Source organism: Triturus cristatus, chromosome 4_1 (genome assembly GCF_964204655.1).
Source record: "Triturus cristatus chromosome 4_1, aTriCri1.1, whole genome shotgun sequence".
In the NCBI taxonomy this organism is placed as follows: Eukaryota; Metazoa; Chordata; class Amphibia; order Caudata; family Salamandridae; genus Triturus; species Triturus cristatus.
Window position 1 is genome coordinate 732,109,640 of NC_140585.1, and position 18,019 is coordinate 732,127,658.

Here is an 18,019-nt window from a genome sequence, read left to right on the forward strand (position 1 = left end):
GATGTACAACGTGCACTTAATAATCTCCCTAGAAGGTCTCTGGGTGGGAGGACCCCGTACATGAAGCTCTTTGGAGTAAGAATGTTTGTTCCGGACCTTGATGGTCTAGACATGGCGGCAGCAGCCGCCCCTTTTGACCTAGATGACCACTGTGCTGTATTGCAGAATCTACAAGAAGCCAGAGACACTCTAGCGAAAGGACACGTACCCTCTACATCAGAAGCTGCGCTCCAGATTCTGGTAGTCGGCTGGCTACCTCGAGTTGGTGACCTGGTCCGTGAGAAGGTGGAGAACAAGAAGGAGTTCGGCCCCTCTTATCGTGCACCGGTACCTGTGCTTGGCGTCCTGGGTACGCGTACAGTTGTTTTACCTCCACTTCCTGGTCGCAAGGATAACAGGTACATCTCGATTGACAATGTCAAGCTACAGCGGGTGGCCGATTCTCCATAGTATGACACCTTCAGTTTCTTGCCCTTCAATGCTGAGAAACTCTGTTGTGGTGCCACCCTCTAACATCTTGCCTGAAGTTTCCATTGAGCTTGCAGTTACTGGTCCTTCTGTGCCATCTAATACTGGTGGTCTACTTGATGATCCTGAGTATGCTTATCCAACAGAAGTACCTTTGCCTCTATTACATTCAACAACAATTGCCCAGTCACATTCTTCCTTTGAAACTGAATCATTGACTTCCACTGCCCCTTCCAAAATTTCTAAATTTTTTGCCTGGTTCAAGAGACATTTTTTGGTTGCACCTTGGACTTACATCTGGCTGGTGCTAATAAGTATTTTTTTGTTCATGTCCATTGGCTTTGTGGTAGTGTTTTTTAAATTGATCAATGGACACTACCTGAATGAACGATCTACAATTCGATTAATTGATGGAACTTTAGCCCCCCATTCTTCATCACACATCATGAAAAGGGACCAGACTTTTGTGAACATCACCGCCTGGCCTGTACGTGATGGAATTGCTTGGGATGCTGTGAACTTTAAAATTCATGGTCCCACCGAAGTGATTAATGTGCCAACTGTTTTTCGTGTTTGTATGGGTGATGTAGTTAAACAGAACATCCGCTCTGATGATTGGGATGTGCAAACAATAGAAACACTGTTTTCTGATTTGAAATATTATGCTGCATTTGATGCTGAGGATTTGTATTTAAATACTGCAAATTACGATGAACAATTTTGCTATCAACATTATGGCACACATTTCTTACACAGGGCAAATACCTTTCGGAATTTTGTTAATTTCACTCAGTGGGAACATTGTCCTGTCCCTAGGCCTGGCAGTTCTTCCACTTTAGTGAAAAAATTCACATATTTTTCGGATTTTAGTGTGTCTCACCCTGACTCCTTTTATTTTAAGGTGTTGGTAGAACCAGCTTCTAAAATTAGACTGACACACACCAAATTATTATATTCCAAATCCGTTATGGATAAATTGGCTATTGGAGGTTATGACCTCTGGAAAGCTACTATCGATCTTAAATCGGTTTGGGGAACTAAACCGTGGCAGGTACAGGGAACAGAAGCTTTGCATCGTGCCTGTCTTATCCCAAATCATATGTTATTTTTGAATTCAATTATTTTTCAGACCACCTGTTTTGGATTGGCTATATCTAAAAAATTGAATTCCCCCACAATCCCGGATCTGGGTGCTTATCCTAATTGGGCGAATCACACAGATCTATCCCTTACTATGTTGCAGTCCCTCGTCTCCAACACCACCTTCAATATTTCAGCAATGGACCCTGAAGGATGGTTGGTATGGCAGACGGGTTCCGATTCCTGTCAACGTCGGTTTCTGAATTTGACACCAGGGTATACACAATTGAGAGTAGACCCTCTTTTTCAATCAACACACACGGTAACTACCTACTCGGTAGGTAAGTTATGTCAGTCATGGTTGCAACATTCCACATTAGCTTCAGTTAAGCTTCATTTATCACGATTAAATGACAAAATGGATTTGAATGATTTTGTTAAGGGTCCTGCGAGTGGCAGGTCCAAGAGATGGGTTTATGCTATTTACAATGAAGTTTGGAAGTTATCACAAATTGAAGCGGCTTCCAGGCTACGTGCTATTGACCAAGCCAATATGGAGAAAGTATTGGCTGTTATAGATAATAGTATTAACACCTTGTCTTCTAGAATTTATACATTAGATAATATTGTTTCATCTGTCGTAGACATTGTGCAGGATGATGTGTCTGTGTTGTACCATGGTCAAAATCAGTTGCGTTCAATTATGCAGTTTGCTTGGACCTTGCAAACGCTAAAAGCTGGGAAAGTCCCTTGGGATTACATGAATACGTCTTCGTTATTCCTTCCTTTTAATTTGACCGATAAACAGCAGTTCATGTCCATGAAAGATGCAACTTACGCATTACTGCACATTGAAAAACTAGAACCATTACCATTTTCTATTGCTGAGTTGAATTCGGCTGTGTGGCTTGTACACGGATTGATCACGTTGCCTTTCAGTAGGTTTAAGTTCAGTTCGTGCATGAAGCATTATGCCATAGGCAGATATGAACAGCTTGGTAATGCCTTCCTGCACGAAGTTTGGTCACTTCCTTTCACATATAGATGCGTGAGAGATGGCAAGGAAGTGTACTTGAAAGGTGAAGAATGTACTTCAGCTCCTGATCATTCTGTGGTTTGTAGACATATACAATTACATGGCGCTTGCAATATATACGCTCCTAATTTAGCTTGTGTCCTAAAAGGTATTCCGGTGCCAGTTATAACGTCTTCTTTTAAGCTGCTTGCCAACGGTAGTTATTTGCTTTTAAATAATGAAGCTTGCTGGGGGATGCTCGTGGGTATTCCTTACATAGTCACCGTTTCACAAAGGGTGGTTTGCTGTAATAACGTCCTTTTCCCACCCCCGCACGGCAGGCTCGATATATCCATCTGGCCGGCGATTCCAACCTTGAACGCAGAGTTCAACAGGATGAGTAGAATAAGAGCTCTTTTGTCTCAAAGAGAAGTTTCTTTGACTTCGTCCCGTGAAACATTTCTTCTTCACATAGCAAACACACGCACTGAAGTACAAGCTCTTTTAAATACTGACCTCCCCCTACATTTTGGAACGTTGATACAGACTATCTTTAATGCTTCGTCTACGACTGGCCTTGTTCATTTTTTTTAAATTGTCGTCTCAGGCCTCGTGACTTCTTTCCAAACTATTTTTGGTGTGATCCCCGCGTTTTTACATTCTATTTTTTCAAGTATCTTCGGAGGGTTTCCCTTGCTACTGGCTCTTGGGGCCGGGATCCTCTTGTTGATCTGCGCATTTCGTTATGGCTGCACGCCTGGGGTTACAAGACAGAATGCTCCGCCTGCTACATCTTCGTAGCCAGATGCTTGATTACTACGGCACTTTACCTCTGGCGACCTTAAGCGTCAAGTATGGATTGTCATTCCGGTTTGCTTATTTTACCTGTGTGCAGCCTGTCTTTCATTGCCTAGATTGTCCCTTCCAATGGGCTCTGGACTTGTGTCTGTCAAACTTGGTGTCACCTGACCCGGATTTTGATGAACTAATGTGTCCATTACTGGATCATGAGTTTGTTTGTTCTGGAATTGGGTTTATGGCTTTGGGTGCTACACAAGGAGTCCTTGGTAACTGGGATATCGGAGAGGCCGCTATTGAATTCCTTGAACAGAGTTATCTCGAGGATACAGACAGTTGTCCTGTTATGGTGCTGGATGTTCCGATAATTGAAGAACACGTGTGTTCCTTTCCCTTGCTAAATTGGATGGCAGATACTTTTGCGGAACGCTCCAATGATTTCCTCTTGGAAGCCGTTGCAACGTACGGTGCATATACCTTGATGGATTGACTGTTTTACATAGTCAAGACAGAATGCATCGATAGATGTCAAATTTTTTATACATTTTTTTAAAGGTTTTTTCTCTGGGACATCGTTTTTATTTTTTACACGATTTTTTCTTTTTTTTTTCTTCTCGAACTTTACACTTACATTATATGGACTTATAGTTCACGCCCTTGGTTCTGTTCTATATCACTTGAACTCTGCGTTTTTGATAAGTGCGCCCCTAGTGGTTAGTGATTCGATCAAAGGGGGGTGTAGTGTGGGTTAGCCACTCCCTATTTACAACACTAAGTTAGCATAACCGAGCCAACTGTTAGAAAGCCAGCTTGCCGTTTCTGCTGCTTTGCACGCGACACTGTTGTTATATGTTATTCATTTTAGAAATGCTTACTCGACTTTGCCTTACAGGATAACAGTTTATTGTTTAACATTCTTAACAGTGTGCTGCGACCTTCGTCTGTACATCATGTAAAGAACAAGGCTAGGACACTAGACGGTGCAGAGTGTTGTGTTCAGATTGATCGTACCACTTTTTAGACATATCATACATGCAGCTGCCAATATCTGAAGGACAAGTGCCTTTAATATTACCGTACAGAATGTTTTAGAATTCATTCGAACAGAAGAGCTGATGCATGAGAGAGCCCAGCTGATCTTGTGATGTGATTCTACTAAGCTGATCTAGACGGTATGGGGTTCCCCCGGTTAGCCTAAGAGACCGTCTATTAATATAATAAACTTATTAGATACTAGAGAAAGGAGTGTGGCTGTTTACCACTGTCATTATTATTATGATTGCTCCTTTCATTGTGTATGGTATTGTAACAATGCTGATGGTTCTGATCTTAACCATTTGTCTGCTAGTGTTAGCAAAAGTACTGCATCTTAGGACACGAGGTTTATAAAATAAATTCTTTAAGCTTTACCGTGTCTGTATTATTCTGTTGTGGACTGCTAAATAAGTACAAACTGGTATTTCGGATGCACACCACTCCCGAAAAATATCTAAGTCGCATGTTCTGGTTTGTCTATACATTGGGACCGCCTAGCAAGATCTAGGCTAACGAATGGGACACTAAGCTAGTCGGATATGGGGTTCTTGGTTCTGAGGGGAGTTTCTGGTACACCACAATTCTCTGAGGTCCTGGTTTCCTGCGCATAGTTCTGTGCATACGCAGAATCCCTGCAACAGTACCAATAAGGAAATGATGTGCCAGATACCACCCAGTGGATGCACAGCAGGGGCATAATATTTATGCAACAGGAGAGCGGTGCCTACCTGATAGAGAATGTCCAACTAAGTAAGTGTTCATACAAACCATATGGCAGGAAATACAACAGTTTTAAACTCTCTGTCTGCCATAATAGAACTGATCACCGTCTGTGCCAGTTAAGGATGCATCAATGTCATATGATTCTGAAAATGCTGGCCTGTAACAGGTGCCCACTGACGCTCACAGATAGGGCTGGTCTAGACCACTTTTAAACCTCAATCATTAAAGTAATCCATTAGCTTGCAGTTCATTTTCATGGGGCCAGGGGACAATTTGCTCTGGTATGTAAAACACCACTACTGTGCACATTATGGGTATATAAAACACCAGTGTCAGGCCAGACTTCACATTGCACAGGTACGTAACACAGAGTTGTCATTACACAAACCACATTGCCCCTGTACCTAAGTGGCCACTACAGTGCAAGCATCCATATTGCCCTGGTTTGTGAAGCATCATGGGTAATCATGCCAGGTTCCATATTGCACTGCTATGTACAGGCTCATTGTCATGCCACAATTCACGACGCTCAGGTTTGTGCAGCACCATTGCCTTGCCAGACTCGAGTATGTAAATGCCCATTTGAATGCAAGCCCCATTGCCAACTCCATGGAAGTCTGTGCGCTGCTCTGCCCGTGCGGCCTCTCCCATTTCTCATCCACCCAAAATACACACATCCAAAAATGCAAAAGATCAATAGCCAGTCCCGGCCTGGGAGGTAGTCTGATGTGGTAAGTAGTTCCTATTCCGTTTTCTGTTGGCTGCTCGCCAGCATGACTCTCAACAACTACACTTAAATAGAGAGAATATGTGCAGTATCCCAAAGTCATAAAGTAACTTCCGTTAATGAAAGTATTTTAGCAGAGTCTTCAGTGAGACACACAGATGCACTGTGGATAGAAATAACTACCCATGTGCACCAGCCAGGCATTTTGGCAGTTCCAAACGAGCTCAGTTGCGCCATTTTAGTGGATGAGCCTGTCAGCATTTCCAGTAGTAGAACATGACACCCTTTAAAAGATGAAGCACGCGGGAGAGCAGCAGTTGATGACTTTAAAGGTACAAGAGCGCTGTGCTTGCTAGTGACAAAAATCGAATTCACAGAAATGGTAAGTAGGCTCCACCTAGCCACATTACAAAGATAACCTACCATCAATTGACAAGACACCCTGTGTTAATATTTTGTTGGCCATATTAGCATAGAATACCCTCAACTAGATGAGCCCTTGCCCAGATGTGTTGTAATGTTAGTGGGAACTGACTATGATGAAGGGATTTTAAGTCCGAATCTGTGAGCTGAGGTATAATGGACCCTGAATGTGGTTGTATCTTAAAATATAATTAGCAAAGATATCACCTGACTTAAACATCATATCCTAAATACTGTTTAATGTCATCATCCCATGGTGGGCACTGAAATGTTGGAAGCTTCACTGAGGACAATGATGTGGCTCAGGGCCAATAATTGTTGGTGTAGACCTTCTACTCCATCTTTCCAATGCTTGCCCGCCTGTTTCTCCTTTATTTTTGAACATTCTTCCCTCAGTGGGAAGGACATTTTAATAGCTTTATAACCCTGCTGTCTCGGGCTATAATGGTTGTTAGATGCCCCTATAACTGGGGAAAAGAGAAATAGCTTGAAAGCAAATGAAAAACAAAGGCAACCAAGCTGCAAAGGTAGGATTCAGCAATTAGAAATCAGAATGTAAGCCATCAAATATTGTGCTGGGTACATTTTATTCCTATGTCATACATTTTCACATAGCTATGTCTGAAATCAGTACCTCTCTCCTTGCTTTTTAAAGAGGAAGTAGATAGCTTGCAACTTGTAAAACATATTTAGAAAAGGGTTTTTTTCCGCCGATGCACACAAAGTAGCCCTTAGCACATTCGATTGTTTGAATATGTTGTGCATAGGATACATGTGCCAAACCAATGTAATTAATACATACATGTGTATATTTTAATATGTTTCTATTAAATGCAAATAATATATACAGATAAATGTTACAATGTATGCACATTACATAGGGGTTAATTTGCAGAATCGTAGGCTGCTCGCCCGGATAGGGGAGACCTCCACTCACTGGCAAAGGACCGCCTGTGGCGATGCACTATACCTCGGGAAGAGGGTCTTCAACAACACATATGTCCCATGGAAGCTAGCTATAATGATGTTGCGGAGAGTGCATTTGGTGCAGACTATTAGAGATTCTTGTCCGACTGCAAGATATTGAGGCGAGAACAAGTGAGCGTAGCCAGAGCTGTGAGTGTGGAGGTTATTCAGGCTTCTCTGTCAGAGACGGAGCTCAGGCAGGCCTGGCAGCAGTCATGGGAACAGACTTAGTCATCAGCTTGGGGACTCCAAGAGCTGCTGTAGGCAGGGCGTTGTTTCCTCTTGTAGCAGCTGGTGTGGTTTCTGTCCCCTTGACTGATTTAGATGTTGCTTTCTATTCCCCCTAAATATATCAGGACAGTGACTAGATTGCTTTCAATATTGTGTTGCATCTTCATTTCTGAACACAGAAGAAAGCTCTTTCATCTCAAGTTCTGCTTTCATGCATTTCTGACCCTGCTTTTGTTATGGGAAATGTGTTGGAAATTTTGATTGCATCAACCACTAACCATCTGCTTATTACACCAGAAGGGCTGTGGTGGAAGCACGGTGTGGAAGGGAGGGGAAATTACACCACAATGCAAACAAAATGTCTAGCTAAAGACTTCAACTGCACAGTTTCTTTTGATAGGTCACATGGCCAACAGAAGAAACATAAATTAGAGTTTTAGGTCTCTGAGCTACAAATTAGCCAGCATTTTCATAGTTTCTTGAAAGTAGACAGGTTGCAGCGAAAGATCTTTGCCTTCTCAGCCATACAACATTCAATAATGAAATTACATTACTATCAGTAAAATACATATACAGTGCAACTTTAAACTGAGTTCCCCAGCCTGCAACCTACATATTTAACACGCTTTTTATTGTTTGTATTTAATCCGAATCGAAGTAAAATGCACCTCATGGGAAGTTTGAGCACTGACTACTTGACCATTAATAAGTCTCATTTTAAAATATGTTCTTGCCACATGCAGTTTTGTAAATTGGAAGCAGTTCCCGATATGCAGTACTCAAGCGTTAATCTTTTTGTTTAGTTATGCATTTTAGTTAGCTATTGTTAATATTACATAAATAAGGTATACATTATTAATACATAAATAGGGGCTTGGGCCAGACCACTTCGGCTATTGCTTAGAGCTGTTGTTAATAGTGCATACATGATACATACATTTAAAACAAATAGTTTTTATTGGCATTTGAGATAAAGTACACAGTACAACTTGCAAAACTGAGGGGTCTGGGATGGGGCAGGGGAAGGGAGCGAAGGAAGCACGGGATCACATAGGTATTTGATGCATCAATTTTGGCAGCAGAGACCCCCTTCGGATGATCCCCGCCACTGAACAGTAACAGTGGTACATGTTCACCCTCAATGGATCGTGTGTGCAGACCTAAAAGTGGGGTGGAGAATGACAGTGAGGTGTTCTGTCTCTGCAGGATTCGGGGATGAATAGTTGGGGAAGGAATCACCAGGATTAGAGTCTTGTGATGAGATGAAAGGAGAATCCCTGACGCTGAGGTAGGGGAGGAGTGGTTCCCAAATGTCCTTGGGGTGTGAGCATGGGGGCAACAATTCCCAATAGTTTGTTATTTGCCTCTGACAGTACGCCCCATCCTCCAAGCAGGTGCGGATGGAGGGAGTAGGACGCCAGCCCCAGTGCATGGCCAACCTGCACTTAGCTAGTAGGAGAAGCATTGCTACAATTCGGCGGTCACACGCCAGAACATCTTTGATGTAGCCCAGAAGGGCCACTAACGTAGTGCGGGGTAAGCAATGGCCAGTGATTGCTTGATTGGTTGAGAAAACGCCCCCCCCCCAGTATTCCTCTACCTGCGGACATCCCCATGCCAGATGTAGAAAGGTGGGCAGAGGTGATGCGCATCTCAGACACCGCGCATCCTCGATGAGCCCCGCTGCGCAGGGTTACGGTACAGTCAGTGCAAGAACTTAAAGTGTATTAATCGGAGCACCTGTAGTTGGGTGAGAGGGATGATATCTGGTTGCAGCAGTAGGTCCGTTGGGCATGATTTAGGGGTGGGTCTGTGTCTATCGACCGGGCAGTACGAGCGGCTGGGGTGACAACCGGTGCGGAAATCTGCATGTTGGAGTAGAGACGGAATACTAGCCTGCGCGGTGAAGTGCTTGTGAGTGTGTACTCCAAAGATGGGAGTGTTGGTGGGGGGTTGGAAATGTGCTGTGCAGTGTGCTACAGACCGCTCAGAGCTGATGATAGAGCAGCATCTCCAATATCAATGGCTGTGAAGCAGTAGAGGTCTCAAAGGGCGTCATGAACTGGTTATCTGGATAAAGTTCAGAGAAAGTTGTAAGATCATGAATACAGGCACCTCACGCTCAGACACCGGTATCTGATAAGAGGGGCAGTTGTGGATTTCGGTCGAGCGGGATTGACAGAGCATAAAGATAATGTACTTTGGCATGCCTCCTTAGACCGTCCCAGGCCCATCTTACATAGCCCCCCATGTTCACCTTTATTCGAGATACTTTGTGAGGTAGAGTGCTGTGAATAGAGGCCATGATGCTGCTTGGTTCCTCTAATGGCCATGTGCGGCTGGGAAAGTGTCGCGTGGAGCCAGTAGTGCAGGTAATGTGCCTGGGCATAGAAGGCATAAAGTGACGTTAGGACCTCCCAGGAGATACGAGGCTATCTACCCGCCCTAGTCAGTGTGATGAGGTTGGAGCGCAGGTGGTGTAAAAATTGAGCAGTGAGGGGGATGGGCAGATTGATGAAGATATACAGGATTTTTTGCTATGGCAATCCGCCCTCAGATGGACAGCGGCAATCGTGGCCAGATTGGGATTCTGTCTTCAAACCAAGACATAGCTAAGCCATGTTTAGCTCGCCAAAGTTAGTCAAGATCATGGCTAAGCCATATCCCCAAGTAACGGACCGGTTTGGAAGCCCATTTGAATGGGTATTCTGTAGAGAAAGCCATGGTTTCGTCTGTGAGGGGAAATAATATTGATTTTGACCAGTTAATTTGTATGCCAGAGAAGCCGCCAAATCTGATGATCTCACAAGTCAATGGTGCCAAATTTGCCTATGGTTTGTGAATGTGTAAAGTGATGTCATCAGCGTACATTGAGATCACCAGTCCTCTGGTGGTGAAGCCGATGCCCAGATGTTGCCTAAATTTAGCTCCATGGCAAAAAGAATGGGTGACAGTGGCCCCCAATGTCGTGTCCCATGGGTGAGGGCAAATGGATCGCACAACATGCCGTTCAGTCTTACCCGGGCGGTGGGCAGAGTATAGAGGAGTTTTATCTGTCTAATGAATGGGGCTGAGGCCCATACACCCCAGTAATGAAAAGAGATAGGGCCATTCGAGGGAGTCGAAAGCCTGGGTGGAGTCAAGTAACGCCGCCATTGCTGAGGCCCGGGGGTCTAATTGATGCATGACTGTGAAAATGGTGCGCAGATTAAGAGAAGTAGATCCGCACAGGATGAAACCAGATTGTTCTGATTGTATCATCTTCAGTAGCAGGGGGGAGGAGGGGATTAGCCAGGATCTTAGCGAAGATCTTGTTTTCTACATTGATCATAGATAACTGTCGGTAAGAGTCATACTGTTGCGCTGGTTGGTCTGGTTTGAGTAGTGTCACTAGGACCGCCTCATGAAAGGACAGAGGTAGAACTCCGTTTGCGAAGGATTCTTCGAACATTGTGAGTTTGTGAGGTGCAAAGGTGGATGCATACTCCTTATAGAAAGTGGTGGTTAGACCATCCAGGCCCATGGTTTTGTCACCCGGGAGACTGCAAATAACCACCGTGATGGGGAATCAAGATATTCCTGATGCGCTCGATCTAGCCAGATGAACTGTATGTCATCCATGTAACCTTGTAGGTCCCTATTGGTGTTTGCTGAAGGGGTGGTGTAGAGGTTAGTGTAAAAGGAAGTCATATGATCAAGGTTAGACTTGGGAGAGGATTGGAGGACCTGTTGGTCATCTTGCAAAATTGCTATGTATGTGGAAGCCCACGGCCCGCACAGTAAACCTACAATGGTCTTACCCGGGCGGTCGCTCTCTCTGAAACAACGTGCTTTAGTTTCTCGGGTCTAGGCAGTTAGTTTCATGAGTTGCCTCATCAGAGATTTCAGTGAGCTTGTCTCGAATTTGGGCCATGATAGCAGGGTTTTTACAGGTGAAATACTCCTGTTCTAGGACTCAGATTTCCCGCTCCGGAAGGGCCAATCTTCCCCAAACAGCTTTTAAAATTCCAGATTGGTTGATACAGGTGCAGCGAATAACCACCTTGAAAGGTTCCTAAAGTGTAGAGGGGGACGTGACGGAGCCCTCATTTTGTGCAATGTATTCCGATATCTCTTTGCGGATCCCAACGCAGAATACTGAGTCCCGCAGCCATGAGAAGGCGCAGGGGTCTGACTGAGGAATCGGAAGCTCCATCGGTACAGGAGCATGGTCAGAAAGTGTGTGGGGTAAGTGTGAAATATTGGTGACCAAGGTCTGGATGTCATGAGAGACCAGCCAATAGTCGATCCTTGACCATGTGTTCTGGTCAGTGGTAATGCAGGTGCCCTCTGTCTGCACGCAGTGGGTGTGCCGCCAAGCATCATGTACAAAAATGGTTGTGGATTATAGTGTTGAATGTCAGTGTTGCGTGTGGGTGTGTTTCTCTTACAGCATTTGTGTAGTTTCTTGTGGTGTTTACTTTATGTTGTGATGGTGCATGTGTGCCCCTGAGCTAGTCGGGGTGTTTATGTTGTCTGTTTTATAATCGTGGTTTATAGCTGTTGTGATCTGTCTCACTATTGCTGCATGTGTTTTAAAACAAACTTAATTTCTGATGAGACTGTAAGGGGTTAATTTGTAAATAAGAAGCATGTTTTTGTAGTAATTGATACAGCGTCATTACATGCTGTATTCATAGGCAAATAGTGTGGCTTAATAGTTCTGTCATTAGCGTGTCAGTAGTTTAGGCGTAAACTTAACAAATAATGATCTACTTAAAAGTAATTATGTCATGACAAAACGAAATGAGCAGAGCATTGGTGTCATTAGATGATGCAGACAAGCATGCAACATATGTTTTTAAAGATAAGCTGCTTCTTCAAGTCTTGTTCGTTTTTTCCCAGCTTTTGAACTGATCCTTGTAATTCGTAGGCACTATAAGAATACGGATCATTGAAACTCCATTTTCTAAAATAACCTGAAGAATTCTTATGCAGTGTTGAAATGAAACTGAACTCTTAACAATTCATCAACCCACTAACCTGCCCTTCGTCTGTTTTTTCAAGGAACGAGCTGTGCCTATCGTCCATGACGTCGGAGCCCTCCTGACGTTCCTTGGGGGGGTGTTTTACATCATGCTGCAGTCTGTGATCTCCTATAAGTCGTCCCCACGCTGGAGTAGTCTTCGTCTTTGTCGGATCAGAATGGCTATCGCGACGGTGTCTCTCGCTGCTCTCCTTCCAAGTATCCTTTCATGCGCCGCTCCTGCGCTGTTCATGTGGCTGTTATTGTACTGCTTTTTATGCTAATATTATTAAGTTATGGATGTAAAAAAATGTTCCTCTGGCCTCTTCATGGGCCCGTACTCCGTTATTGACTGCCCGCCGAGCCTATCTGTGCAGCAGCAGTAGATGATGGATTGCTCGTTCAATCAATGTATTATTCATTCTATACTTCCTCTATTGGTAGCTCCAATCAACTCGTAATAACAATGAGAAAAGTGCACATTTCCCATACTGCTGGAGTTCATAATTATTGTGAGAGGCCAATTCCCTTCTAATTGTTATCCGAAACAGATTTCTCTAAATATAACCTTTAAAAATATTTGACAAGGTGCTTAAAATATGCAAATTGCATGGTGAAATTATGCTTTGAGAACTCTCCTTTTTCTTGGCCCCAGCTTGGAAACGTTTGTGATTTGTGAAGATTTGACAAACAGTGGCAAAGTTAGAAGCAAAACAAAAACAATTATTAGACGCGCTGTCCCATGATGTCGGGGGCCGACCTCCATCAAGTAAAATATCATTAAACAGTAGTACCAAGAAGGAGACCAGTTCCTGCTCCAGGACTTTATAAATTTCAGCCGGTAGGCCATCTGTACCCGACGCCTTCCCCTTTTTAGCATTATGTATAGCCTTGGTGACTTCCTCCTCCGAGATTACACTATCCAACCTCTCACTTTGCTCATCGGAGAGTGCTGGAAGTGTGATCTTACTAAGCCAATCTTTAATTCTAGCCGGACTGATGTTCTTATCCTCACAGTAGATATTTTGAAAAAAATCTCTAAAGGCTGATCTAATATCTTCATCTCGGGAGAGTGGGGAGCCATTGACACTAATCGCCTCAATGTTATTACGAACTTGGTCTGTTTTGGATTTCCATGCCAATAGCTTCCCCGCTCCCTCTCCATACTGAAAATGTGCAAGCTTACTGGCCTCCCATCTTTCTTGTACCCGCTGATTTAAGACCGAAGCGAGGTGGCCTTTTAAAGAAATTAATCTTTCAGACAGAAGAGAGCGATCCTCTGATGTAATGGAATCAGCGTCTAGGTCTAACTGAGTCTTAGCGATGTCTGATTCCACTGATGTCACTGCCTCTTTGTATTGCCTCCTCCTGTAGGCCATTTTATTTGTAATAAGGCCTCTCACAAACGCTTTAAGGGAGTCCCACACCACTCCGATGCTTGCCGATCCTACATTTATAGTTAAGAAGTGACTCACCTCAGCCTTAATAAAAAGAATATCCTCCGGATGAGAAAGTAAGGAGCGATCAAAGGACCAACTTCTAGCCGACAAATTTAGCATTGAAGTAAGCTCCATGATTACTGCCGAGTGGTCTGATAGATGTAACGGGAGGTATTTAACATCTTTAACAGAATCTACTAATGTATGGCTGACTAGAACAAAGTCTATTCTAGATTGGTGGTGGTATTTTTGATTCCTATAGGAAAAACCCAGCTGTACACCTACCCTCAACCTCCAAATATCCACATAGCCATATTGCTTCATTTCACTAAGCAGAAAAGATCTAGATTTTGATGGAATTCGAGATCGACTATTATGCGATTTATCAAGAGTGGGGTCTAAAATGATGTTAAAGTCACCTGCAAAAATAACAGGCTCTGGGAACCGGGGAAACCGGCTACTGCATGTGGTTCCTATAGGCCAATCTCCATATTAAATGTTGACTACAAAATCTTTGCCTCAATTCTGGCCAATAGACTAGCTCTTGTTGCCCCCAAAATCTTGCACCCGGATCAGAAAGGGTTTGTCAGGGGGCGACAGTTATATGAACTAACTTTCGACTTAATAGGGGCTATCGATTTGGCAGTTCTGGAGTCCCTCCCCCTGGCGGTTCTTACCTTGGACGCCACCAAGGCCTTCGACAGAGTCAATTGGTTGTATCTGTCGGAGGCCTTGGCTAAGTTCAATGTGGGGGCAGGGTTTCGCCGGACAATCAGTCTATTGTATCAGAACCCAAGTGCCTGTGTACTGATTAATGGCATCTTGTCTGACCCCTTTAACATCTCGAGGGGTACGCGACAGGGCTGCCCACTCTCCCCACTTCTTTTTGATCTTTACGTTGAACCATTCGCTCAAAATTTAAGAGACAATGTCGACATCAAGGCGTTCGCGTATAGTGGTTGGGAGAGGAAAGTGGCCCTGTACGCTGATGATATCCTTATTTTCACTTCTGATGCTCGTACGGCTCTCCCGGAAATAATTAAGGTAGCCTCGGTATTTGGGATAGTGTCCGGGTATGAGATCAACGCTTCAAAAACTGAGATGATGACCTGGGGTATGGATAAGAGCTTTTGTATCTCGGGTATTCAGCCAGGAAATAAATTGAGATACCTGGGCCTTGATATCGTGGAAAATATAGATCAGATTGTGAATATCAATTTTTCCAAAGTAGCTAAGGACTGTCGTAAATTGCTTCAGTCTTGGTCCCATCTTCCTTTGTCGTTACTAGGAAGGGCTAACTTAGTTAAGATGGCTGTCTTGCCAAAGATTTCCTTTCTCTTCAATACTATCCCTCTGTACTTCGATCCAAACCTTATTAAAATTTTTCAGGCCGAGATTAACACTTTTATCTGGAATAAACACCTTCCAAGAATCTCGTGGAAAAAGTTAAGAAGGCGCAGGGAAAAGGGGGGGCTGGCAGCCCCGGACATCCAGGTCTATGCCTGGGCGTTCCAGTTGTCTCATGCTAGGGTGTTGCTAAAAAAACCATTGGAGTATGGGGTGGGAACTCTATACACCACTCTGCTTAGGAGAGAGGGGGTTTCTGTTGAAATTCGGAGATCCCAAGTTCTTTAACAAAATTAAATTGAAAATTCTATTGGGAATGGCAAGGACTTGGGCCCAGGTTTCAAAATCCATTAATATAGGGTACTATAGTAGTAGAACCCCCTTATGGGATCTCCACGATTATCCACCCTGGTTGGGAGACTCACTTGCAGCACCTATTAGAGAGGCGGGTTTGGAGGTCTGGGGTGACCTATTTGTGGAGGGGGAACTACTCTCCTGGGAGTGTTTGAGTAGAAAGATTGGCCCGGGCCTTGCTAGGCTAAAATATCTGCAGATGTCTAGCTGGTCTCGTTCCTATTCTGCACAGCCCGTTCGAAAAAATAAATTCCCTTTAGGTGGTTACAGTACCCTTATAACTCTGTTAATTGATAGACCCCCTGCTAGGAAGGAGATCTCGTCCTGGTACAATTTGATTTTGGATGAGATGGACGGTGTATTTAAGCTTCCACATGAACTCTGGGGGGAGGACATAAGTAATATTGATTTGCATGAGGTATGGAGAACATCTTGTAGACTGCTGTGGGATGTGGTGAAACCGGCGTGGTTGCGTAGGAACCACATCTTTACTATCCACAGAGCATATTATTCCCCCCTTCGACTTTCTAAATTTACTCAGGGGAATATAGTTGTGTGTGCTAGATGTGGTCTCCCAGCAGCCTCTGACATCCACATGTTTTATGAATGCCCCCTTTTGTCTCAATTTTGGGAAGCCATCTGTAAGATCCTGTCGTCTTCAATAGACTCCAAAATAACTGCTCATCCCCAGTTGGTGATTTTCGGAATCTTAGAGGGGATCTCTAGCCCGGCGAAGAAGCTAGTATTCTACGCTATACTACTGGCTAGAAGGGAGATATGCAGAAAGTGGAAGGATCCTTTACCTCCCTCTATCAACGATTGGTACGCCTCTGCCCTGCATGTTTCTAAGCTTGATTTGGCAAGAGCCGGGAACCCAGACAAAAGATCATTTTGGCACCTTCTCAAATGGGATCAGTGAGACTCTGTTTTTTTTTTTTTTTCCCAGGTCCAATGATTAAGCCATCTATCCCACCGCTTGGCATAAGCGGTGCTCTGATCCCTTTTCGGCATTGGGTATTACCCGGCCTGAATTTCTGAGGTTATGGTATGGCGTTCGCTGGTTTGTCAAGCTGTATTGCTGTGGGACGAGGCCCGGCTCCACGACTATCCCTCCCAGTTGGTATGAACTGTGTCAGCATATTGCTTGTAAGCCGATCGATTGCATATATAGAACCTTGGTGGCATATATGAGGACAAAAAAAGAAAAAGAAAAAAAAAGAAAAAAAACCAATTATTTCCTATGGTAACTAGGTCCTAAGCATAACTATCCAGTGGGGCAGCCTCCAATAAATGTGTGTGTGTGCGTGTGTGTATATATAAATATATATAATATATATATCTATATACACACATATATATTTACTGGCAGTCGCAAGTAGGTAGTTATAGTTATAATGTAGTTAACATAGGAACAGCGTTTTTTCATTTGCCAATAACTTTGGTGTTGTTTGATGAATCCTCGCGAAATTTTCAAAACGAGTTTGCCACTCACTTCAGCTGCTGTCTTGAAAGTTTTGGGGTGATCCGTCAAGCTGGCCGAAAAAAAAGTGGGCATTCCAAAACACTTTTTACCCATGTTATTTTCCATAGCAACTTTAGACACGGCTACCGTCTGAACTGCTGAAGGGAATAACACCGAATTTGGAAGAAAGGTAGATGTTGGTTCAGGGAAGTGCCTTTTTGTGATTTGGTGTAAATCTGTTCATTAATTGCGGAGTTATTTAAAGAAATTTCCAATTGTAAATATAGGGACGCAGAGGATCTGCGACCCTTCTCAATCTCGTGCTGAGATCTGATTGGCTGCCAACACTTCAAACCAATTTTGGCAGCCATCTTTGGCCAAGTCTTAGAAAAAATGTTTCAAAAAAAGAAAGGGGGCAATGTAGAAATACCCTGACCTCCTAGGCCTCTTGGGGGGGGGAGGGGTAGGTGCCAAAAAAGCCTTAAAAAATATATAAATAATTTCATCGGGAGTCACGATGGATCCGCGGATCCCGCCGAAAATTGCAAAAAACAAAGCGCAGACTCCCACTCTTCGTTAATAATTGGCCCCGGGTGGGACTGGTCCCGGAGGCATTTGAATAGTAAAGAAGGGGGCACATGGGCCCCCCTTCTGGGGCTTATTTATTTAAAAATGGGGAGCCTGTCGCAGGCCCAACACCAAGAAAATAGGGGGGCTATGCACCCCCCTTATGGAGCCATGTGTGACCATGGGGGCTGCCACCTCTCAGGGCCGACTCCTGCTATGTCCAGGGGTGCCCACCCCCGGGGTATAGCTGTTTGCTGTGGCTTGGCGGGAGCTTTACTGCTGCTGCCAAGCCACAGAAAACACTTGGCTTCCAGCAAGCGAGAGCATTGAAAGCTCTTCCTTGCTGGAAGCAGAGCAGAATTGCTTTTAGACAGAGGGA

At 44.0% G+C, this 18,019-nt stretch overlaps 1 protein-coding gene across 2 annotated transcripts in view; it reads left to right on the plus strand.

Moving 5' to 3' along the window:
* Positions 1-18,019, plus strand: part of DRAM1 (DNA damage regulated autophagy modulator 1) — a 233,054-nt gene that overhangs the window by 90,643 nt on the left and 124,392 nt on the right. For both annotated transcript variants that reach the window (XM_085653224.1, XM_085653225.1), the window contains exon 4: positions 12,513-12,690. In XM_085653224.1, coding sequence (XP_085509350.1) covers positions 12,513-12,690 — 178 coding nt within the window. The remainder of the gene's footprint in view (positions 1-12,512; positions 12,691-18,019) is intronic.